The sequence below is a fragment of the Apteryx rowi genome, unplaced genomic scaffold (genome assembly GCF_003343035.1).
Source record: "Apteryx rowi isolate R43461 unplaced genomic scaffold, aptRow1 scaffold_345, whole genome shotgun sequence".
Classification (NCBI taxonomy): Eukaryota; Metazoa; Chordata; class Aves; order Apterygiformes; family Apterygidae; genus Apteryx; species Apteryx rowi.
In genome coordinates, this window is record NW_020449919.1 from 241875 (window position 1) to 268225 (window position 26351).

General features: G+C 33.6%; 1 protein-coding gene across 1 annotated transcript in view; it reads left to right on the top strand.

The window, feature by feature from the left end:
* KIAA0825 (KIAA0825 ortholog) overlaps window positions 1-26351 on the top strand; it is a 160588-nt gene that overhangs the window by 23027 nt on the left and 111210 nt on the right. The window contains exons 6-7 of the mRNA XM_026072634.1: window positions 13662-13801; window positions 25232-25400. Coding sequence (XP_025928419.1) covers window positions 13671-13801; window positions 25232-25400 — 300 coding nt within the window. The 5' untranslated portion in view covers window positions 13662-13670. The remainder of the gene's footprint in view (window positions 1-13661; window positions 13802-25231; window positions 25401-26351) is intronic.

A 26351-nucleotide genomic window follows, 5' to 3' on the forward strand; every position in this document is an offset into this window, starting at 1 on the left:
GATAATTGTTCTTTAAGTTATTTTTTATCCAATTTGTCTTTGTTCTTACATCTTCCCATGTAAATATTGAACCCAAAATATGTCTACTTCACAGTGAATACATTCAGTATTCAGTTGTCCAGCATAGAAACATCTATGACCTTAGTTTCTCCTGATGAGATATCTATAATGATTGCAGGGCTAAGCTGCGACCCTTCCATATCTTCATCTCTTCTATGCCGTGGCAACTATAGTCCATTATCCTACTTTTCTCTATTTTGGATAACACACCAGTCTGGGCAATAGTGTTCTGCAGTAGATGAGAATAAAATGCTATGCATGAGGCCTGGGCTTTGGGGGATTTGTCTGCCTGTTTAACTGGCTATATTTGATAGAATTGGAGTTGTATGTGAAGAACACAGCCAATGGGAAACACAGTATAATTTAAAAGACTTCACAACCTTAGAAAATGCCAGCAACTGGTATATATGAATGGCAGTATGGCAATATTTTATTCTGAAGAGAGAAAGCAATAGCATTTTATTCATATAATGTTTATAATTTTTTAAGTTTATAAATATTTGTTTATAAAATGTTTATTTGCAAAATATATATGATTTATTAATTTTATATTTTATTTATAGAAGTAGTCTATTCCTCACATAACAGAGGAATTCTTGTCTGAAATTTGGAATGTTTATCTATAGTTATTTAGCTATAGAGATCTTAAATATAAGACCTGGAGAAAAAAATAAAGAACAAAGTTCTTCAAGAAGTGAATACAATAGTCCTTTGCATGACAAATTTAGTAAATCTTTGGTCAAAAATTATTGTTAAAAAACTGATGTCCTCAAAGGTATTGTATTAAATTTTGGAGATAAAATACAACTATTAAAATACCAAATGAAAAATTTTATTTCTAGTTTACGTATAAATTTCAGTATAGCCTTATCTAAAGAAGTGCTCTGAGTGCCTCACTTTTTTTTAAAAAACTAAAATTTGAGAACATTGTTAGTCAAATATTAGTTCTTGAGAGAAGACAAAATTGAATATATAAAATAATTTGATATGCAAAGTATCAGACAAAACATTTACAATATAATCAATAACACATTCAATATAATTGAAGGTGCCAAAAATACAATGTTTTTCAGTATAATTTTACAGCATAAATTCAAATAGGCTTGAAAAAATTTGTTAAAGTAGAAGTAGGAAATGTAAAAGCAACAGGAACAAATCTGAGGGAAATGTAACTTTTTTGTTAAGAATTCTGTAACAAAAGGAGATAAATTTTAGACTTGTCGTTCTGCTTGCTTTTCTTGAGTTCTAATACTCAGCAACCAGGCACCATTGGGATATAATTCAATAATATAAAGAATTTGTTCTACTTCTTCGTCTTCTCATTTTTTGTAATGACTAATAAGTTATCTGTCAATCAAGACCATCAGAGTGATGTTAACTTCATCTGTTGAGCTACTCATTACCTCTCTGGATTATGGAAAGATCTAGGTAATCTGTACTGGAGAAGGCAATTTGCCCCTGTCTCTTCTGTCTCCCTCTCTTCTGTCATTGCAAACCAGGTAATTAAAGGCAGTATCCCTAAGTATTTTAATCACTAATATGCTATAACAATACTGTTTGTATACTTTGGCCTATGACTGCATGTCAGTTGCATCCCTGTAAGCTTGGCAAGTGGAGGGTATTGTCATCTGATGTTGACTTGTTCTGAAGGTCTTTCCTCTCCTGGAGTGCATGTTTGTAGAAAATGCTCTTTAAAAAGTAGTTTTCTTTAAGGTTTTTTGCTATGTTTTTAGAGATTTAAGAACAGCTTCAAAAATTTGCATATTATACTTCTAATGCTTTGCAAAATCTAAATTTAGCTTTGTACAGAGAAGAAAAAACCCTACATGAGGAGAAAGTAATTCTTTTTCTATTTGTTAACTCTCTGGGTAAAGAAAAAGATAAGCTTGCCACTCTATAACTTGGTTAGGACTCTTAATGTGTTATAGTGATAATTATATTATTTTCCAAAAAAGGAGCATCTAGACAATATTACCCACCAAAAAAGATGTGGTACTTCATCCTTTTGGAAGTTCTCAGTTTTCTTTTGTACAAAATTCAGCATTGCTTAAACTCTCCTTGTCCTCACAAATCTAAGTGGTTTGTTCTTTGACTATTACGTGCTTTCTTTAATTCTATTTCTGAGTACACAAGCACATTGTGGGTACACGTACATCTGGTATCTTGGGGCAGACTACATCTTCAAGTTGTACAGTATTAAAACAGATGTGTGCAGTTACGCCCTCTTTTCAAACTCTGTGTATTAATGTATAGGCCACTGTGCACTAGAACTTTTTCAGTTCCTCTCAGTTATATAAAGTAATGAATCTGTTCTTACACACATAGCTTTCTCATAGCTGTGAGTCTTGGATCATACACAGTTTTGGCACTTAGTCTTCTCATTGTCTTCAGGAAGAATCTGCAAACATCTTCATATTGTTGTCTTGATTTTTTCATTGATTTTTTCCTTCCTCCAAATCTGTGTTTCTGAATAAGTTCTCATGCAACATGAGGCAACAATATGAAAAGTAATTTTTGGAGAAGTTATTCAGAAACACAGATTTAGAGGAAGGTGACATGATTCTATAATTTGAAGGAGAAGCATCTTTCTGACTGGTATGCTGTGTGCCAGTCACTTAGGTCAGGATTCTGAGTGGGGTTTCAGAAGTATCTGATGAAACTCTCTGGATTTAATCATATCCTTTTTGTCAGCTGAACACTTTTGAGTGCAGTAGCTGACATCTTCCAAAGAGGCTTGATGTCAGGAAATATCTTTCATGATCATTTCACAACACACTCTCGATTGTTCTGAGAGTTCCTCAACTCCACTGGTCATTCATGAGGCCTTTTGAGTGATGAGTGTTAACACAGAACTTGTTGCTCAGGTTACTAATGCATCTGAGCAAGTCAAAGGACCACAGATGCCCTCTCCTTGTTTCCCTTGATACTAGGAAGAGTGGAGTCAAGGAGACTCCCCTGGATGTGGCAGAGGTTAGTCTTCAGTACTAAGTCCACTTCTAACATATTTAGTGTAATTGGTGCCAAGGGGTCTTAGAATCTCCATCGAACTGCTTTTTTCTGCTTCTGGCTATCAGGGTATTCCCTACTTCAAACATTCCAGGTAGGATTCATCTGACAAAAAGCAAGCATCCTGTGTGCTATTCAGTTGCAATCAGTTTATTTTCCACAGGTACACAGTAGGGAGCCTTTAAGACCTCTGTCCTCATTTTCGATAAGGTGGTTTCCAAATGCTTTATCTAGGTGTCCATGCAGTCCCTTAGCTAGTGGATGCTGTTACATAAGCATAAGTCACATCATGATCTGTTCTCACTCACACTTTTATCTGGTTAACTTTTTGCAAAAGGAGACTTTGGAGGCTCTCTCGCTCTTTTCTTGCTTCCCAAGGCTTCCATGTAACACAAATCCAAAAGAATAAAGATTATATACACAGAAAGTAGTAGCTGTTACCATTGAAGGCTGAAATCAGGACCCAGCTTTGTGTCTCATCATGATCCCTCAAGGAGGACTGATCTCTGTCATATGACTGCCAAATACCAGCCTCTTCCTGCACCTGGCATTTAAGGATCTAGGGTTGTGTTAAGGATCTATTGTTATGTTAAGCATTTGGCAATATGGCATGAAACCTTAGCAAATTGAGTTATGCAAGCAAAAATTGATTCAAACTTTTCCACATTCTCCAACATCAGAAAACCCGACTGCTTCATGAATGAGTGATACTTAATGTTGAAAGCCTTTGTCTGTTACAGTAAATTACAAATTCTGATTCACTCCAGCACAGTCATTTACAGGGTTTTTATTTTCTGTCTGTGTAATTATTTTCATGAAATTTATAAGAACGTGATTATCTCTGAGGCTTCTACCCCTCTGTAAAACTTGGATGAAACTGGCAAGCGGGTGAGCCTGGGACAGTGGTGAGAAAGATAGATGTGCAGACATTATGGTTGCATAAGCCATATTTTCTTCGGAAACTAGGCTAGGAACACAAAAAAATTGAAGTAGAGGAATAGGAGATGAGAAAGCAGTTAATGTATTAAATAAGAAAGAGTTTAGTACAAAAAAGAGCATGAAGTAACTTCTTTCCACTTCAAATACGTGTGCTTTAAAAATAAAAGGTATAAACAGAGTGAAGAGGAAGATGTTATTACAAGTGGCGTGTCATTGTTGTGTCACTTCTGCTATAGTGAAAAGCCTTTTTCTGAATGGAAAGCAATGCAGATGTCTTGAAGGTTGTTATAGTCTTGCTTTGTCTGTTGTCCTCTTAAGGTTTGTTACATAACCAAATAAATATTCTCAGCCAAAATATGTTGTGTCCTTCCTGGGCTTCATCATGAGTTTGGTGATATACTTTGAATATGGGCAGTGCAGGTTTCTCATGAATTCAAAGATGAAAATTACATCTTTAAAATAAATCTGATTTGATCTTTTGACTGCTTTGAAGATTTGGATGGGAAACTTACCAAGAAGCTATAGGGCCTGACGTGCCCTTGGTGTATGGCAGAAGTAAGCAGATGAATTTTATTCAAACAAGACCTTATCTTGCAAGCTTGAAAATATCTAACACATGCTAGATCATGCATACTCCAGCATATATACTCCAGTATACATGATAAAAGAGAGTGTCATTACTTTGTATTTTGTTTTGTTTTGTTTTTTAAGAGAAAGAGAAGCAAGAGCTTAAGGGCACTTTTGAGGTTGAAAATTGTAGGTAATAAGAATTTGAAGAAACAGTATGTGACTGTTACCTTGTAATATCTTAATGATAGATATTATTATATAAGAATTTTTAATGAACATTATTGTTGTGTTAAGCATTAGGCAAAATGGCATGAAACCTTTGCAAACTGAGTTATGCCAGCAAATATTGATTCAAACTTTTGATTTAAGAATTAGAAGATTTTTTAAAAATGTATGTTAGAAAAAGGGAATTTAGTGGACATGTTGTATCCAGATGTCAGTAAAACTTTTCATTTGACCCTGCATGGAATTTAGTAAGAAGCTTTAATAATTGGGGAAAAAAAATCTGTGACATCTATACCACTAAACAAGCCTTAAGATCGTACACACCTAAGAGAGGTCTCTAGGGAGAGTTTCTGTATTTCATTTTTGTAAAACTGACATTTTTCAGACTCTCACCATTAAGTTGAGAAGTACTGGCAAAGATGAATGTTCAAGAGTGTAGAGACTGAAATGCAGCCTATCATTTAAAAGCTATGGTCACAGACTTGTTTGTATTTCTTTTTAAATGTAACAGTTTCATTGGAAGGTTATTTTCTGTTAAAATTCTAAGAACTCTGTATCTGATTTACTGAACTATAAGACCTGAAAGGTCTTGAAATTTGTTTGCTTTAAATACCATTGTCCTGAAAGAATATTATGTCAGGATGAGGATTTTCCGATAAACAAGAAAAGAAAAGGCTTTTATAGGCTAGTATATGGGTATCTACTATGTATTTGCAAGGTTTTTACTTGGAAATGGTATATGTTAGGTTCTTTAACAGTGTGTTACAAGATCAGTTCCTTCACTACAGTGCTTATAAATCTGTGTAATTTTAGACATTAATGACAGGAAAGATAGGAAGGCTGTAGTAGGTGTTCTTGAGAGCACAGTTCTGAGTGGGATTTAGGGGTTTATAATGTATTGTCTCCTCATTATATGTTTCTACTACATCACAAGAGGTGATGTAAAAGAAGAGAAGGTATTTTTAACTAGGCTTCTAAGAATGTCTCGTCTATGCATTGGTGATTACTTTAGTCTACTAATTAGTGTGATTAATTTATAATTGAAAATAATTTTTCAAAGATCCATCATTAATAAAGCTTATCCATTTCACAATGAGATTAATTGATGTAGTCTTAATGGGTGACAGCGGCAGAAGAGGATAAAAACATATGCATGCAAAAATGTTAAGGTATGTGCATTTTTTATGCTCTGTGTTTGTGTGTATGTGGCCATGGCAGAAATGTGTATTCTTGAAATTTTGGCACTCAAGAGCTACTCGGAAAATGGTCATTTCTTCTTTCCTTAAGGTTATGAAATTATGTTATGCTTTATTCCTTTCTTCTGAAATAACTCCTCAGGAGTTTCTTTGCAAATCCAGATGGCATGTTCCTCTTTTGAAGTCACTGCCTTTGACCAATAGTGTTTGATTAAGTTTATGCAAATGAGAATTTTCTCCTTGTCTTTGAATGTCTCTTACCAGTCCCAAGTAGCAGAAAATCTAAAAAAGGAGCGCTGATTCTTTTGCTTTTATGCTCTCAGCAGTTCACTTTGTGTGATTCCAGGAATGGGGAAGAAGCAGTAACGAGGACTCATGGATCTTCATTTTAAATTCTTGCATCTACAGATGTCTGGAAAATAGGACTAAGCAACATAGTTTGAAGAATCCACAAATATTAAAAATAATAACATATACTGTATCTTATACCCTCTCCCTTATTTGCCCTCTTTTATAATGGCAGAATTTAGGAGGAAAATGAGTCCAATATGGTTACAAATTTAAGTATAAATACTGAGAATATCTCTATGAAAATTACTGAGAAAAAAGTGGTACGTGTATGGTGAATGATAACTGATAAATTGAAAACTAAAATTTAAATATAAATTTATGGTAACAGTAAATGCAGAAAGTCTGGATGAGGAACATTATTAGATATTTAAAAAAAAACTGTTTCAAAGTTATTTGCAGCATACAAAATATTATGTAAATACTATCCTCATGAAGACTATTTTTGGTATATATTAGATTTTTTTTAATAGAACTATATGTTATTATTTTTGCAAAAGCTGCATATGAAAATCAAATGTGAAGTAGGGAGAGAAAAATACAGCTAACAAAAATTTAAATCGAGATTTTCTATATCTGTCTATACACAGATCTTGACTATTAACAGAACCAGAAAAAGGGTTATGTACTTCTATGGATGGAAATTTTAACTTCTCCCTTTTATTTTAGCAGTCTTTATTTTAAAAAGTGATACAATTTTGAAAGGAATTTTACTGCAGGAAATTGGGTAAAAAGCTCTTACTATGTTAGAGTAGAGCTCTAGAAATTATGATTTTTAAATTTACTTCCTGTGCAAGTCCTATGTGCTTTCCAACAAAACTTTAAATATTCAGAGGATGTGTCCAGAACAGTAGGAGTTTCACACTGAATTGTATTATTTCAAGCCATTGCCATCTCTGTTGCTGCCTGCTGTGTGATTGCAGATGACATCTTCTGTGCTTTAAAGCATCTCGGAACAGTTGTGCAACTAAAGATAGATGAAGGTAATCATTGTAAAGATGATAGTTTGGAAGTATAAGCTGAGTGATGAAAAATCTTGTAGTCAATTCTCTTATCCCCCTTAGTTTTACAAGGATGCTAGTACAATAAAAAAAGATCTCCTGTAAGATAAAGAGGCAATATCACAAAAAGTGCTGCAATGATTTGGCTAATTCTCTCTACATAAACCTCTGCAGTTTGAAGTATGCTAGTTTTCAAATCACAGGTACATTGACATTCTCTTTTTTTAAAATAATGTTAATGTTAATAATTTTCTTTTATTGTCTTGAATGGAGGTGGAATGAGATCTCTGGTAGAAAAAGTCATATAATCTTAAAATAAGTTTTCAAATAATTAGATTGGTTTAAAATAGCAGTCCAGAAAACTTGATTGCCCTGGTGCTTTGACTGTGCTTATACAGCGCGTTCTGTGCTGAAGTATGAAATAATATTATATGCGAAGAGCAACTTGCTAAGTGAATAAATGTATTAGGTAATACCCATTTTTTAGCATTTTACATGTGTATGTTATTAAGTTATTTTGGAATATATTAAAGGTATTTTAAGTATTTGGAAATAAGTTTGTTGTATTAAATGAGCTAAAACAATGCATTGGCATTAACTGAAAAGAAATTAATAAAAGGAGAGGTCACGTGTTCCTGTTGAAATGCCGAATGACTTTTTAAAGAATTTTAATGGTGGAGTTGTAAACTTATGTGATACAGCTTATACAACTCCAGATTTAAAAATCAGTGATTTGAACAAAACATCAGTCTACCATTTTTTTAATCTGTAGAAGTGGTTTATCTATACTGTGTATGCTGTTTGTGGTGAATAATAGAAGTTACAGTACAACCAAAAAATTGTTTCCTCGGCGAGTCAGGAAGCTAATAACCAAATTGAAGATGTCTCTTTGTATAAAATACCTCATCAAAAACCTTTATCTTACTCTTCAGCTATCTAACACAGACTTGGTATTTGATTCCCTGCTCTCTATGTGAAACCATTTATGTTTAAATTATTTGGGATTCATTTATTTAAGATTGTTAATTGTTAATTTTCAACCTGCTTAGATACATACGTTATATTTGACCTCACGTTCTGGCCTTGATAGGTTAGGAATACTGGGACTATAGACCTCTTACCGAAGTATAGATGATTCATTTAATGTGACAGCCCATAAATTGTTGATTCCATTAAATATCTGCCAATATTTATAAGTAGTAGGATTCTGTTTAAGTTATGTGTAAGTTTATATAACCTCAGATTATTTCATACACACTATGTGTGTATGAAAACCTACCTCTGCATTTCATTGAAAATTTGTTTTTTCTTCTTTCTGAAGACCAATGGCTGTTTGCTCAACTAGGTGCTATAGGGCTCAAAGACAGTGGGCCAATCTCTCTTTCGATCTACATTGTATGAAATGGTATATGAACGAAGACTTGTTTTACTTAGAGTTTGCATTAATGTATACAGGGCATTTGAAAGCCTAAGAAAATGTAAAGTTTAGATGGATGTTTAACAAAGTGTGATCAAACATTATGAACAACTGTGTCTAACTTTAAACTTACTGTTTCTATTCTGCTGTGATTTTCTTGAATACATATGTACTATAATTTTTTTCAAAAGGGCCTAAGGACCCTGCTAATTAATTTTCCATGAAACTTAGCAATTGATTCAGAGGAAACTCTAGGCAAACATAATTTTAAAACTATGTTTAGATGCTTTTTTTCCCCAGCTTTGTTTTGTGTAACTATAATACAAAATTTGCCTTACGCTCTCTATGATTGATGCTATCCTGTGATATCTGAAGCCCATCGAAGTCAAAACAAGGATCTTAACTGGCTGAAGTGCCACAGGGAAATAAATGAAAAACAATACTATCTATTCTGTGATAAATAAATCTGACAACATTTACAAAGTTACTAGAAAGGCTGAAATGGATTTGTATGCTGTAAACATGGCCTAGTGATGTTTTACCCAGTGTAATGAAGTACTGCTCTACTCATAATTTATATTTACAAAGAAAAGTCTTTGTCAGAAAGTGTGAGGTGTCTATATAGCTGCATTTTTACAGTATATTATGACTCTATAAATGTAGTTATTTGTACATGTGTACATGTATATTATACATGTATACATTCAATAAAAGTGTTCATACAAAAATACTCAAGTTTTAGGACGACTCAGCTTTTACAAACCATATGTCTGAAAATGAATGTTTATTATAGTAAATATAAGCATTACCTAATCTTAGACATCCCATGGAATTTCCATGTATGTTTGTAATGGAGGGGTTTCACAACAATTATGTTTATGAAATTTTTGCAGCAAAATGAAGAAACATTAAATTTGAACTAATTATCATTTAATAGAGGACTTTGAAAAGATTGCTTCCTTTTGATTGACATGGAAAAAAAACAGTTAAAATCAAGAAAAAGTGCTCTTAGATGATAAGCACTATATGAGTTAAAAAAGCAAGAAATATATGACCGTTATATCAACTTGAATATTCCATAATGTTTCTTCAAATGGACTTAATTGTTTTTGACAAAAATTGGTTCATGCTGTTAGACGTGTTATGCGTGGGGAATTGTTACAGTAAACTTGTATTAATACTGTGGGTTAAAATACAGACCTGAAAATTATTTCTTTTTAAGCTACATTGTGCATAGCTTAAGTTTTTTGACTAGCCGCCAAAAAGATTGACAGTTACATCATTTTAGTGGTGACGAATGGTCTTCTAGTGTATTTTGAAAGGAACTTTACCTGTTATGGGTAGGGATACTTTAGGAGTTACATGTGAAGCAGGCATTTCTCAGGCAGGTTTTCTCAGAACGTATGATATTTCACTGTAATACCAAACAGAAACATGATGGAATGATACTATTTATGCGGCATAATGACAATTGTCAGATTAATCTCCTTTTAGAAGCAATGAATTATTACTGTCTAAAATACTTTGAAAGAATTTGTAGTTTCAAAATCAACTTCTTCCCTCATTTCATGACAAAGAAGAAGAACATGAAGAAACAAGATGTAATTTTTGCCATGAGGGGAAGGCTGCTTCCTACTGCTTGGCAGGGAGCAGCGAGGAGCAGCTGGTGCCTGGGGCCGGGCGCCGCCGGGGCCCCCGGGCGGCCGGGCCAGGCCGGAGGGGAGTGGGGCAGGCCGGGGCGGCGGCCGGCGTCAGCCCGGAGCCCGGAGCCCAGAGCAGCCGGCGGCCCTGCGGCGGGGAGGCAGGTCCGAGGCCCAGCTGGGAGCAGGAGCCAGCGGCTGGGGACCGGGTGGTGAGGGTAAGCAGGGTCAGACGCAGGCCGCCACGTCCGGGCAGGCCGTGGGCTGGGCCAAGGGGAGGCCCCCGTGGGTCGGGGCCGGGCATGGCCGCGGCGCGGCGGCGCTGGAGCGGGGCGCTCCTCCCGCGTAGCCCGGGCAGGAGCTCGAGGCCCGGGGCTGGCCGGGCCTAGATGGAGGCCCTGGACCCGTGGGCAGAGGTGGGGGTGGCGTCCTTGGGGAGGCTGCTCGGGGGCCTGTTAGTGCACTCAGGGCCCTGACACTGATTGCATAAAGAGCGGCAGGATTTCTGCTCCATTTTAATGAGTTTATATTTTGATCTACTTACTGTTTGCTTCTGAAACAGTTTTGATTTTTGCTTCTTCATATGATAGTCCTGTAATAGAGAAATATTTAGATTTTTGTATGAAGGAGTAACTATTGACCATTTAAAACAATATTTTATAATTGGATAATCAAATGTTGCTTTTTCCCCCATAAACCAAGACTGAAGGAAATAATTACCTTGTTTTGACAAGTGAACTGAACAAGTATGACATAGAAATCTTATAGGAATGCATACATAAAAACTAAGCTGTCATGTTTACAAGGTGATTTTTTTCATATGATTAATTTGTTAAACGGTAAGTGGCCTGTAAACTGTATTGGTATCTTTGTGTGGAACACGAGGTTTTTGGCTACCCTGTAAGGAAAAGACGTAGGGATATATGTAAATATAATAGATTTTGACTGAAGAGCTATTTTATGAAAATCATTCAGTGCTGCATTTTTTTGCATTATATATATCTATTATACAGTACATTTTACACCAATCCTTGACTGTTCTGCAAGCATAGATAAATAAAAGATGTGTTTAACTTACAGGTATTGCATTGAGGTATCTGAGGTATTTCTTAAGGGTGTAATTTGTGTGACCATGCCTGAATATACATAGTATCATATATTAGTGAACTGTATTTTCAGTATTCCTTCTATCTGAAGATTCCTTAAAGCACTGTTTAATCTTTTTCCATTGGTTATAGAATCTCCCCAAGTTGGCATACTGTCTTTTTGCCAGTGACTGAATGAACTATTTCAGCATTTGGGAGAGTGCTTTTTACTTCTGCTTTTAATTACAGTGTCTTTAATTGCAGTAACATCTGTTAAGATAGTTTGAGTCTTTATGTTCAAAGACTGATCTTCCCTCAATGTGTTACATGATGTATTTGGTTTATATCCAAACTTTTTAACCAGAAGGGTGCCTGAGTTTCAACTGCATTCCAAACTGTTGAAAAGCCTTTGAATTATTATTTGGAAATGGATATTCTGTAGCTTCTGAGAGTTTAAAAAAATGATATATCCACAAAATATTTCTTAGTATCGTGCTGTTAACTCAGGCTCTACAGGACCCTGGGGCTCTGACTCTGTTTTGAAAGAGCTAAGAATATCAGTAGTGATGCTTCTGCTAAAGAAATCTGCAGTTCTGCTGCTTGTAGGTCTACACTCATATTCAAGCAACGCTGTTATCTTGACTTTGCATCTTAATCTGATGTTCTTTTAGAGAATGTGTTTTGACTGTTCACTTAGAAACCCTCAAACCATTTTTCTAGTAGTGCCTCTAGGTAAATTCCCAAAAATGTGAATAAAGAGGGATTTTCTTGAAAAAGAAAGATAGGTTATCTGCTAGCAACTGGAGTTAAAAAGTGTTATTTGTTCCACCACTATTGAAGATTCATGTGACCACTTAGTATCTTTCTCCTCAACTAAGAGTTTAAGTCCTTTAGAGATTTTGATTTTATATAGGAATTCACAATATCTGAGGAAAAAACAACAGTCTTGGTAGGTTTGCATTTGAGCATTGACTGAGTAGACAGCCACGTACTGTTTTTCAGGGAGGCTCAGTGGTGCCAGCAAGCAAATTTATTGGTGAAAATGTGATGAGTCAGTAAAAAAACAATGTGGTAACTGGGTGGATTTTTTTTCATTACTTAGATTTGGCCCACAGTGTAAATAAAACTAATTCTATGATCACTCAAGATTTCTTTGTGTGGAAAGTTGCGTGTATGGTTTATCATTTCTATTCTAGCTCATAGTTTAAAAAATTGAAATAATCATGGATGACCAACATTGTATTTACTTCATAAAATAATATTGCCTGTAAGTAAAATAGTATATTTCTTAATTCAGTACAGTAAATGAAGTATGTTTTGTTTTCCAAACATTGTGTGCTTCCAAATTGTTACATTTGTGCCTCACATTGCTACTGCATTATAAATAGTATTAATTAATGCTAATAATTCGACATTAAAAGTACTGGTATTGAGAAGTTTCCATTTTTATGTAATTTTTCTTTAACTTCTGTAGCAAGTCATCAGTAGCTGTAAAATAAATTTCATTTTTTCTCATCAGTAAAATGAAAGAAGAATTAAATTGCTGCTAATAGTGTTCTTCTGATATAAAGACTCCTGGGATGTAGCTTCTTATTTAGTCTGAATAGGTCAATGAATTTGACCTGTGTTCTGACAAAGTATTTGTTGAGTAAATCTCAAAAAAGGTAAATATTTTCATGATTCTCTCTCTTGTTTTATGGTACCTTCTAGTATTTTGGTCTGGATTTTTTTTAGGCTCTATTTATTGCAATAGTGTGCTTAAATTCCAGAAAGTAGTTACTCTGTGGAGAAAAATGCACATAGAAAATGAATTTACCCGCTAACATACATTTTTTGTTGTTGTTGTTTTTAGATTTTTCAATTATAGTACTGAGAATTTTCCTTCTCTTTCTTAAAAAACCTACTACTCTTACTGAGGGGAAGATAACTCATTTCTTTAGCCAAAAATGCAAGATATCATCAAATGTATCTCTGTATTTATTTTACAGGTATCCCTCAATAGAACTCTGCTCAGAAGGAAGAGTTTCATTATTCAACGCTGATTTTATAATTCCTTACGAATATGTTTTGCTTATTAATCTAAGTATTGCAAAGGAGCAAAATGTTGTATATTTTGGTGCTTATAGTCTGCATTTTTTTCATTATTTAACCATTTTTCCATATGCATTTTACAGATTCTGCAAATGGAGTGGGGAGGAGAGTATTCTCTTGGTTCTTCCAATTTAGACTGTTTGTTAAATGTTCTCCCTGGAGAACTGGAGTTTCAACAAATCCTTAATGATATTGATGAAAAAATAAAGAAGAATTCTTCTAGGTAAACAGTGTTTTCTTTATATCCAAAATATTAGTGAAAGTCATTATGTTTAGAATGAAACACAGCTGTTCTCTTGTTTCTTTTGTAGTTATAGGTTAAAATTCTATTAATTATTTCAGTAGTAATTTCACCATAACCATCTGAGCATTTAACACATTTTTAATGCCATATAATTTCCACACTATAGTCTTTCTCTGTATCGTATTTTTAACAGTTGAATCATCTTTATCTTAGGAATTATTGTAGCAGGTGAGATAGAGAAAGAAGAAATTGTGTATTCCCTTGACAATTGTATTTCGTACAGCTATGAGTTAGAAGTTTGATTCACTAAAAGAGGTGCAGGAGTTTACAAAAAGCACATTTTGAACCCATAATGTTCTTTAAACATTTCTAATGAAAGTAGAAAAAGCAAGTAACTTAATAAATATATTCTTTGTTAAATAATCCATTATTTTACTTCTTTCAGTTAAAAAATTTGTACTATAGTAGAGGATTTTCTAACTAGAATTTGTTTTGGGATATATTTCCTTGTCTGTTTTGTTACATGTTGGTTCACAAAAATCAGTGCTATAGAAACACTGGAGTACTGAATAAGTTCTTTATTGATTCTGAATTTTTTGTATCATTATAAAAAAATCATCCAACGTTCTGTGCATTCTTTCCACTTTGAAAAGTGGTGGGAGTGTTTGTGGTTGAACTCTTTAGTACCTGTAAAGCACTTTCATCTGTGAAAGTGCTCTTAAGCAAATAGAGTAATCGCTGCTGGGAAAAGTGGGTGCTTATTCAGAGATATAACAAGTAGCATTTTTTTATATAAAATATTGAAAAAATTTGCTTTTGGATAGCAGTGCATGTCATACAAATGTATGATTTCAAAGAATGCTTTTGATGACATCTGGTTTAACATTGTGCAATTTTAATGAAGCCCACTCTTGTGAGAGGTCTTTATCCACGGCTCCCAAACAGCTTTCTGAAGAATAAAAATAAACCTTGCTGAAAACTGATTTAAGCAATCTCTGTATCGCTACTTTATTGGTTGTGCCAAGCTGAGAGATTTTTCCGGCTTTTTATTTGTATTATTCATATCCCACTTTCTGAACAATTTTCTTTTAAAAAACTTAGTGTTTACAAATGCTTCATTGTGGTAGTAATAATCCTAGGGTTGCGATAATAGCAAATATCTGTGAAGTATGCTGTTTTAGACCCCTACGTAGTGCAATTTCATATTACAGTTTCCGAGCTGTTGACATCAGTGAAATGTTGATGCGTGCTTTGAAGATTTTAGCTGATGTCATCATTGAGTTATAGGTATTTGAGTTTTGAGTTGCTATAGTGTTACAAATCTAGGAAAAAACAGCATCAGCATTTTTGGCAGATATATAAACTAGATAATGTCACCTTTTCAACTACCATCTAAAACTGATTTTTGTCATTGTTAGGCAGAGCCAGTCTGAAAATTTGGATGCTAATTATCAGATGAATCTTTGGGATGCATGCCTTAGTATTTTTGTTTGTTTGTTTGTTTTTAATGAGTGTAAAATGTATGCTGCTGGTTGAGAAAACTTTTGAACTTTTTGTGGAAAGAGATGCTAGCAGTTTGCTCCTTTTAATAGTATTTTACATCAGTTAATAACATTTTAAAGAGCATTATCACCACGAATGGAGCTATTTATTTATTTTTAAGAAAGTTGTGAGCATCTGTCATAATTTTAGTCCTACAAATAGAATGGCATTCAGCTGTAAGTTTTGTAAGATCCAAAGGGTATTTTATCGAAGGAGAGCAAGAGATTGGATTAGGGTGTGGTAGCACAGCTACACATGTCAGCAAGAACTTTGTGTTTTTGCTGAACTGACGCTTAAGCTAGTTTTTCAACAGATTTTCACAAGAAAAATCAGAAAGTAGCCCTGTGGTTACTAGGTGATATTTTGCTTCTGTAATATGTCAGTTTCAGAAATGGAGAGGAGTTTAAAAGAAGGTGGACAGCAACTGATGTGACTTTTAAATTAAAAAGAGTATTTTTATTGCTAATATATTAGAGGTAGTATGGAATGAAATCATTTTCAAGTTACCATTGATCTTTGTAAGTGGTATGATAAGAGCAGCTCTATGTGCTACAGTGATGCAATTGGAATACAATCCATTTTTCATCAGATAGATTTATGATTTTATTATACCACAGAGAATAAACATAATCATATACGGCATATATATATTTTTAAAAATAAAACATAGTGTAAAAAATTATGATCCAAAAGTGTGTAAATCACTTGAACACTCATATATTGCCTTCCAGCTGAATAGCTTTTATAAAATTGTGTGACACGACAAATCAGATATGCTTTCCAACAGTTGAATTACCTTCAGTAGTTTTGTATTGTACCAATTCTATTTGGTGGCATAACAAAAAAACAAACAAACAAAAAAAGGCCATTGGTGGAAAATTGTTTTATTTCTAAGTTTTAAAGTGGTTCATTCCTTCACTGTTACATAGCAGAGCTCTTTTTACGGTTGAATGTCAACTTTATTTTTGCAGTATTTTATAGAGGCAGCTAAATATGAACTCTCAAAACCATTGTCGTTGCTGGCCAGTTTTATGTGCCACAGTAGTCTCAGATTATTCTAAAGCCTGAAGTTGTATTCATAATTTCATCAGGACTGCCATTTCTCTTCAGTCTTTCCCCTCACTTTTGCTTTCACTTATACTGTTTTTCAAAACAGATTAAATTTTTGTTTTCTACTATGGAAGTTTAAGAATTCTTGACAGTTTATGAATAATCCACAGAAGTAAATTTTCAGCTGATTTTTTAATAATACTATTAGCAATTGATATAACTGCAGAGAAAAAGGTGACTCTGAGAATGAACTCTCTTTAACAGTTGAATTTTTTGTTTGTTCAGTTTTGTCTCTTTGCTTCGATGTGTGATTGGCTGCTTTTTAGTGGTGATACCTATGTTCTAGCAGGCTGTAGAAAGGTGCGAGGTGTTCTAGGTCTTCTGCAACAGAACAATTACTCAGAATTGAACAAAATTATTTACTAATAACTGCACCTCTGTAATACATTGGAGACCATATCTTTGTGAGGCTTTTAGCAGAGGCTTAATTTGACCTCAATCTATTAAACTTCAACCTGACTTTCTGTCTTTTTAACAGCAATTCAGTCATCTGGGAGAAAAGTGAATTGGTGATGGTCTGTTTCAAGGACCCCAGTAGGGTCATGAGTAATAAGTACTTATAACATTGCATCTTGTTCCACAACTGTTTAATATAAATTGTATTTGTTATTTGATCGACTAACAAGATCCTTAACTTGCAAACTTTAGAATATCTGGGAATTGTCTCAGTCAGGATGGTAGTATGACATTTTCCATTTCCTCTGGCTGATTATAACTTTGCTGACCTGCCTAGAAAAACCTCCCCGCATCCATACCTCACGGTAAAGGGTCAGAGAGGAGTCAGATAGGCTCCTAAGCGCTGCACTCGCATTCCATTCTCCTGTAGCAGAATTGAAGCATGCAAGGGCTCATGTGATTTTAAACTGAGCTGTGCTGCAGGAGATATTTTTCTCTTTTTTATTTTGAAGGAAATCTGTAGTTCTTCCTCTCTGGAATCTGTAGTTCTTCCCACACCTCACTTACTTGTTATTCAAAACTATTAATAAAGTTTTTGGATCTCCATGCAAAATCTCAAATAGTGGTTAATTATTTGGGAGAATTTCCAACTAGAGCCAATAGGACAAGAGGGTATAATGTTGATATTGCTCACCTGGACCTAAGATTTGTCATAGCTCTCAGAGAAACTTTGACACTTCTGTGTGTATTTAACCTACTTATTGTAAAAGTACATTCCTGTAGTATTTAATTTTGAATTTAGTACTTATTAAAGATGTTAGAATGACATTACTAAAATCTTTATCAAAAGAGTATCTGTCTACCCACTACCCTGTGTTAATTGCTAGAAAAGAATAATTTAACTCAAAAAGGAATGTAATTTTATTCCCATTCAATCTCTGTCAACTTTGTTGTGATTGATTACTGAGATCAGGATAGTTGCTTCTTATCATCTTGCTAGCTGGGACAGCAAGTTGCTCCTCAGAGGCTGACTATTTTAATAGATACCCAATTTCTTAACTCCATTCTACAGTGATTATAATTGTGTCAGTGTCTTAGCTAGTTAGTTAGCTGTCATATACATCTACAGAAGACATAATCACATCTTTGACTGCACTGTGAAATATCCCATTTCATATCATTTCATATGAGTAAACAGGAGACAACGCTTTTTACCCATTATTTCTCACTGTCATGTTCAGGTCAATGGAGTTGAAAGACTCCTGTTTCACTACCAGTCTTCTGAAATAACTTATCAAGGCAAAGCTTACATGTTGTGGATTTTAATACCTGAAGTTTTTAAAATAACATTGGAAGTTATTCTAAAGTTATGCAGTAGTTCAGTTGGAAGTTAGGTTCTGATATGGGAATTGTTTGGTAAGTTTCTCTGGTTGAGGTACACCAAAGCCATAACTATTGTATTTACTTCTGGTTTCAACTATATAAAGTTCTTTTATAATGTCAGTGGATGTGTTTTTAAGTGGCTAAACTGGGGATATAAAATAGCTTGCTAACTGCTTGTAGCAGGGGCTGCTCCTCTGTTTTAAGTTGTAAGGTCCAAGCTTATAATAAGAAGAATTTGAAGAAGTGATTTTTGCAAGGCTTCTAGCATTATAAGACTGTCACTTTCCCAGACTCATATTTTAAAGAATTGCTGATTTAAAAAAAACGTATCAAGACATATTTGTCTTAGCAGCACTTTTCTAAAGAGGTAAAGTTTGTGCAGTTAAGTCTTTTTGTCAGTTCTGCATTGCTGCTTAGGAAATAATGAAAAGAAATAATGAAATAATACGCTTATGAAATAATGTTATGAATTAATATGAAATGAAATGATGAAAATATGAAATAATACATTTGACTACATTTATGAAATAATACGTTTAACTTCATTTTTATTGGTCTCTTTTTTTGAATATAATTTAGATACAAAATATGAGTAAGATGATAGAATAATAGAGTCTAACTATGAAAATGTTTACTCAAGACACACACAAATATTAGGCGATAACAAAATTCATAGCAAAAGCTGCTTTACTTTCCAGGTTTCTTCTCTGCTTGACCTCTGTTGAGGTCATCACTGTAAAGAACACAAAATAGATGGAAGAATTTATTGGCTTATGTAGTTGGGTTAATGCGAGTAAGAAGACAGGCATAAGCTGCTGATTCAATAGGCTAGGATGGAGCACCATCAACATTATAGTTCTGAAACTATAAGAATCTTCTCTTTTTCAGAATTTCAGAAATCCTAAGAAACAACTTGTTCCACAAGTATTACTGTAAGTTATCAGAAGTATCACAGGAACATATGAAATGATAAAGAGCCATTTTTGCTAAAATCTCTTGTTCTGTTCAAGATCCATTTATCAAAGTACTCCCTGTATGAATCTTTATGATTTTTCAGCTAGATTGTGTCTAGCAGCTTAAAATTTTTACCAAAAGCCAAGTTATATTTATGGCTAAATTGCTGTTTATTAACACACAGTAGTGCTAAAGCACCAGCAATGACCTCACCACTTGCCTGTAGATCATGGGACATTTTCTTAGTATTTCCTTTTGGTGGGTCAACTTTCATAAAATAAAACAAGATGTTTGTTTCCATATGGGAGAAAGTATACTAAGGAAAATGCTTTTGCAAATTATATTGGTAAAAGTTTCCCTCAGAGATCTCTTATTACTCATGGTGTACTCATGGTCTTCTGGCATAGACAGTTTTCCAAATGATATGATGAATTTTCTATAAAATGCCCTATGTCTTTAGAAGTCAAATTTTTTTTGGATATAAATGATAATAACAAAGTAGTGTTATATCAGTGCCCATCTTCAAAAACTGGAGGAACAATTATTTAAATAATTTTGAAACAATCTAACTATTCTTAATAAAAGATGTGTAAATTCTGATTCTACAAGCAGATCTGAATGACTACAAGTATCTTGAGCATAAGTGACACAAGGTTTAAAGATAATTTCAGCTTATAGTTTAGCAGTTCAAATTTAACCAATCTCATTGTCATTTTATGACTGTTCCATATGCTATATGAAATAAACTGAAACAATGCTTGTTAGGAATTGAACAGAATTAAAATTCATGCTTCATCTTACATGCAGACAATGGAAAATGATATATGGAGACAGCAACCCTTCATTTTTATACTGTTTTCCAAAATAACGTTTTATCAGGGTGACAGTGTTTACACTGTCAGTTCCATTATAGTACTTGATCTGTAACTCAGCAGTCCCCCAGTTTGTCAGTTGATGCAGTCACTTCAAAAGTAATCTCTCCACACAATGAGATTATTCCTAAAAACTGTCGTTAATTTAATAAATAAGAGCAACTAGGAGTTCTCTATTTGAAGAGAAAAATCTCTCTCTCTACAATGGGAATACTTACCAAACAGTATTGACATGCTACACCAGAAAAGCACTCCTGCTGTGGACACAGATGAAATAACAGAACTTCATTTAGTTTATGAAAAACCTCATCTGTAAGAAAGAGAAACTATTTCAGTGAAATCACGATTTCACTGGCCTAATGGTATACCAGTAGGACTAATTGTAATCATGGTTGTGCCCTCAGAGGCTCAAGCTATTCCTAGTATAAGACTTAGTATATCTTTCTAGAAAAACTAATTAATTTTAGAAAAAAACCATATGAGCTTAACTTGCAGGTTACTTTGCTACAGAAAAAACTTAAATTTTTCTTTGAGCTTTTATATTCCAGTCCTAATTTAGTAGTTTGGTGACTATTGTTTTCTGTTTATGACTGAACAATTCCATGGATTCAAAGTGGAAGCATTCATGGAAGAAAAATTTATTGAGGGCTATTAAATACTAAGACACTATCTCTGCTTTAAGTCATTATGTCACAAATTGCTAGAGACTGTGAGACTACTCTGAGAAATATTGATGTATGTTGTCCTGTTCTTATATTCTTGGCATCTCCCAATGGCCACTACTGGAAACACGTGGATTTCAGTCTGACCAGGCACAACCATTCCAATGTAGTACAAATGGGCTAATTTCCAACAGAAGAATTAAGCACCTCCAGGTTAGGTACAGCAACATCTAACTTTGGCACCTGGACTCTAAAAACACAAATTGGATGCCTCACCTTCTCATTAGGGTTAGGTGTTTCAAGGATGGTTCACAGAACATAGATATGAAGTAAAGAACCAGTTAACAGTAGTAAACAGGGAAAAAAACTTTAAGGAAAGAACTATGTTTGATTTTCCTGTTTTACTCCAGATCTTGGATGCCTGATTTAGGTACAGTCATGTCCTGTGTGCAGCTGTATCTTATATTGACTGCACATGATTTTAAGACAATGTATGCTCCCATCTCAGATGCTTAATGTTGGTTGACATTGTCTGGGTTGATGCCTCAATTTATTCAAAAAATCTGAACTTATTTACTGCACCAAACTTACTGCAATATATTTTTCTGTTAACCTTTAATAAAAAGTGATTATTTGAAAGAAAAAAAAATTGGAACTTAGTACTTAATGTGGCTTTATATAATCATAATATTAAGGTTATAATTCATTAAATTTATTAAGCACATTTTTTCCCATCATGTTTATATAAAGATTTTGTTTACAGTTTTTTAAACTTTAACAAATTTGAAAAGACTTTTCTAAAAAAGAATGGGAATCAAAGACACATTCTCACTACACTGATGTGAAATTATAAAGGTTTAAATACTAGCCTACACTTTTTGTCAGTTAAAATAATTTTAATCCTATTTGGCAGAAGTGTTTTATTTAAAATAAATGCTTTCTAAAGTCTGATAACATACATAAACAATGTTTTTTTCATTGGTAACCAGATTCCTAAATATTTCATTTAATGATGTAATTCATATAATGGAATAAGCATCTATAATTAACCATGTTCATATAATATTAAGTATTGACAAAAAACTTAGAAGAGAGAAATAGAAATGTTTTGAGATGTTTAGCTACAGTATGTTATAAGTAAACAGTATAAAAATATTTTTATTCAATGAAAAACAGTTTTAGCCCAAATTTGATGTTTATTTTATTGAGATAAAAGGATTAAATAAAATGAAAAGAGTTATCATGGTTTGTAGCTACAGGGAGGTTCACTGGAATCTATCCGTGTAATCCTTTTATCAGTGTTAGGATAAATTACTGAAATACCTGGCCTTGTGAAGGGTGTAGCCTATTTATAGTTTGGCAAGATGAGTCTAAAAACTGGTTCCTCATTGAAGCAGATTGACGTAGACTAACAAGAGCAGACCCTTTGAAATGCACAATGCTGTAATCTATGGGTATGTAACCTTGGGTATGACTGAATAAGACACATCAGCATGCCACAATAAAATCCTTTGATAGCCTCCCAGGAGTCAAGGTGTATAAACAAGGCATTTAGTTTCATAGTCTTGAGAACAGGTTTCACAAGTTAAAAAGATACATGCAAATCTTTTGTCAAGTTTAGAACTGGTGTTCATGGCTGGGCTATGCCATCGGGAAACTGAGTGGGCCACAGGCAGAGAGAGAGTGTTTTTCATGGAGGTCCTTTGTGCTCCTGATAAGGTCCTTTGTTGCTGAGAAGATAGTTGTTTCAGTACACTTTATTTTGAACTCACTCGTACTCAGAATTTTTTTGAAAAAACTTCATTTTTGTAGAGAGAGTTTTATAGTACCATGTGTTCTTAATTTTTTAAAAGCTCTTAAATACTTTAGCATTTGTTATAGTTGCTGAATTTGGTTTCTGAAGCTAATGCAGCCATAAAACATGCATCTTCTTCTCAAAAGAGTAGATACACTTTGAACGGTTTACTTCATGTCTCTTAAACATAAAACAAAAATACCCATAATTCTTAATGAATACAATTAAGTATGGAAAAATGAACTGTTCAGAATGACCAGCTTATTTTAAGGCAGTGTTTTTTATAAGTTGTATAGTCATCATTGTTTTGGAAACAGTTTATCTACAGTCTTTCTTTTACTCCTCTCCAAAATGTTATTGTCATTCAGCACTTATGTACTTATCATCATCTTTGCATTCTATATTTGTAGTCAATACATTTTTCTTATTCAGGTCGTTGTTATTATTTACTGCAATTATTCTGAAGAAACAAAAGGCACAAAGCAAAACCTGTCATAGGTGGTATGCATTGATTCACTGGTTGCATTCACTGGATTTTAAAAATCGTTCTCAGGAAAAAATATACTGCTGCCTTTTGTTGTTCTTGTTGCATATAACTTAAAAAYAAAAGGAAAGTACAGTCTACTGTTTATCTATGAACTTAATTTAGTGTGATCATTTGGTTAGTTTTTCCAGTAGTTTTCTAAAATGTCAATTCAAACTAACAGACTCAATTCCCAGAGCTATGGATRACACTGATTTATTTTATTGCTGTTGATCAGAATGAGATAGTAAATAGCTAACAGGAATTTAGGGTACATTGCGTAACATCTGGAAAAGAAAAAATATGAATCACTCAATATAGGAGGAGAAAATTTAGTAGAAAAACAAATACATATTTTTTCATGTACTGAAACATTACTTCAGGTTGAAATAAATGAAAAAAGTACAGTCGGTACATGATAAGCAAAATGGTCTTTCATCACTGATTGCTTATTGCAAATTGATATTCATTAGTAGTGTCTGAGATTTCTATTTTATTCCTATTCAGAGCAGATTACATTTGTTATAAAAATAGTTTCCTCCTGAAATATGACAAGTCATGGAAAATCAATCTTTCCATACAGAGATATTTTGTGTAAAAATTATTACAAAACTATTGTAGATTACGAAGAGATAAAAAATATTGTTTTGCATTTGTTTTTGAAAACTGGAGATTTTTTAGTTTGGTATTTCTTTCACTGCTTGTAACACACTTAAAACTGCTTTGTTTGCAAATTTTCTTCCCTTTTTTTTTTCTTCTCCTTCCTCTTTTTCCCCTCTTTCACTTCTCCTCATCTCCTTTTCTCTTCTCATCTTGTCATCATTGTCTTCTTCTCGCCTGCCTTTCTCTTTCTCCAACTTTTACTAAAATTAGTCAAGTTTGGGAATGTTAGAGAACAGTTAAAGAAAGAAAAAACGTGCTTCATCTTTATAAAATAGAGACCTGAGTGGAAGTATAATAGGTAAGTTAGTTGTCTGTCTTGCATTATAAGAATGGAAGCTAACATAGTCAAAAGTATCTGACATAGAAATGCATGTAAAGAGCTGAGTCTTATCTAGTCCTGTAACTTTATAGTAAGAAAGAGAAGTAAATTTTAATTTGGATTAAACCTCACATTCCTTTTTCAGCAGTAAGAACATAAATGGAATAACTAACATACACCAAAATAAAGTCATTCGGATAATAGTGAGAATCACCTTATACTCACGTAAAACGAAACTAATATCAGTCTTATTGCTGGCTCTGCTTGTATTAAACCTAGATCTACCTAGGTTTAGTCAACACTATTTTTTCTAACTGAAACTGTATAAAATATTGAATATTGCCTTCAAGGCAATATTGCCTTTGAAAAGTAGTACATAGATAAAGAAAATTTCTGTAGGAAATCATATAGATTGCTTCTAGATTTTTCTATTTTGTTCTATTCTCATTAGTGTCCATACAAATAGAAGTAAAGTCTTTTTAGGAATGTTTTTTTCCTGTGACTTTTGCAATCGGAATCACAATAATTAGCATACCAACTGCATACAATTTCACAAACAGGATTATGATTAGTGTTAAGGAGTGGATCAGGTCCTTGAAAACAAACTGTTTTCATTCAAATATTCTAATGACAAAAACAGAAAAGAAAAGATCTGCTTTCTCGGTAAACTGGCTCTAAAATTCTTTTCAACATTTTTTGTCATGGGTCAATGGGTCTTTAAGAAGTTGTTAATATATGTTTTATGTTATAAAACAACCACTGATTGATGAAGAAGCTAAATGGCACATTCACCTTTGAATATGGTAGTTCAGTTCATATTCTCTGCTTTAGCTAATTAAGCACTGAAGACTAAGGTTTGTTGGTCTTGAGTGATGTCTTATTCACTAAGTACTTTGTTAAGAAGTACAAGATTATTTGAGAAGTGAGAGACTTCCTCCTCTTACTGAGTATGATACAGTCTCTCCTTAAGGAAGTTTATTTATAAATCTAGTTCAACTATATTTAAATGTTAATCTCGCAGTTGCAGCTTTTATTTTGTGAGAGTAATTTAATCTATGAAATAGAAGAACTAGTGTTACATTGATTTGAAGTAATTTTTGTCTTTGAAATATGGAGTACATAGAATGATTTTATCACATGAAAAAAGTCATGAAAAAAATCCTGTGTTTTTTGTTTTATGTTTTTTTTAGAGTGGAACAGTGTCTTAAAAACCTACAATCAGAAGTAAATGAAAAATGTACCGATAAACTACTACAAAACACAACTGACTGCCTTCAGTGGCTAAATAACTGCAATTTTAGTTCTCTCAAGCCTTCTTCTACACACCACAGAGAGCTGATGGAGTTCCTTAGGACCCTGGTAAAAATTATTTACTAAAGATTTTTATGTTTGGGAAAGTTGGTTATAAGATGTTTATTATTTTGCTGTCAATTAGTGTTCTTATTTCAGTCTTCACTGAAATGAATATAGTTCAGAAATTTTAGTATATGACTCAGCATTGTTTTTACTTGATGTCCACAGCAGGTATTGCTGGGGTTTACATTTCCCTTTGATCATGTACAGAGTAGACCAACTGGGGGCTGTTTTATAAAGACATGTTGGTAAAAATGTCTGAAGTTACTGTTTACACCAAGACTCCTATTGTTTCTGCTGATTCTTTAGTTGTATCAGTATGAATTAAATGCATCTAATATAGATAATTGTCCTTTATGCGTTCTTTAAGCATTAACATGTGATCAACTTTTTCTAAGTAGGAATGTGGGAGCTACTAGCAAGTAGTACAGGCAGACCTAGCCAGAAATCAAATTTCACTTCAGTGAAAAATTCCATGATTCTGGAAAGCATTTTCATCCAAAATTTGTCTGAAAAGTTGAACCTTAGAATGTATTTGTGGAAGTGGAATTCTGTAAAATTGAATTGGCTACATAGGTGAAAGATGATACCTCAATAATGACAAACAGCAAGTTTATATGTAAAATATGTATATATGTGCATATATATGATGTACATATGTATGAGTGTAAAAATAAATAAGCATAAACAGTATCCAGTGGATTAGTATTATGGGTCACTTCCATTTCATGGTTTAATTGAAGGACACAAACATCTTTAGACTAAAATTGGCTGTACTGGCAGAGAAAAACTCATTCAAATAAGTGGAGTATTTTCTCTTTTGGGACCAGCCTTTGAGTAAAGCTCAAGGTTCATCAAATCACCTTCCAGTTTTTTTAACTCTTGGAACTGGCTATTAGCCTTCCAGTCACACTGGAATCCATTGGATACTTGCATGACCTGTAGCCCTGGTTAGTT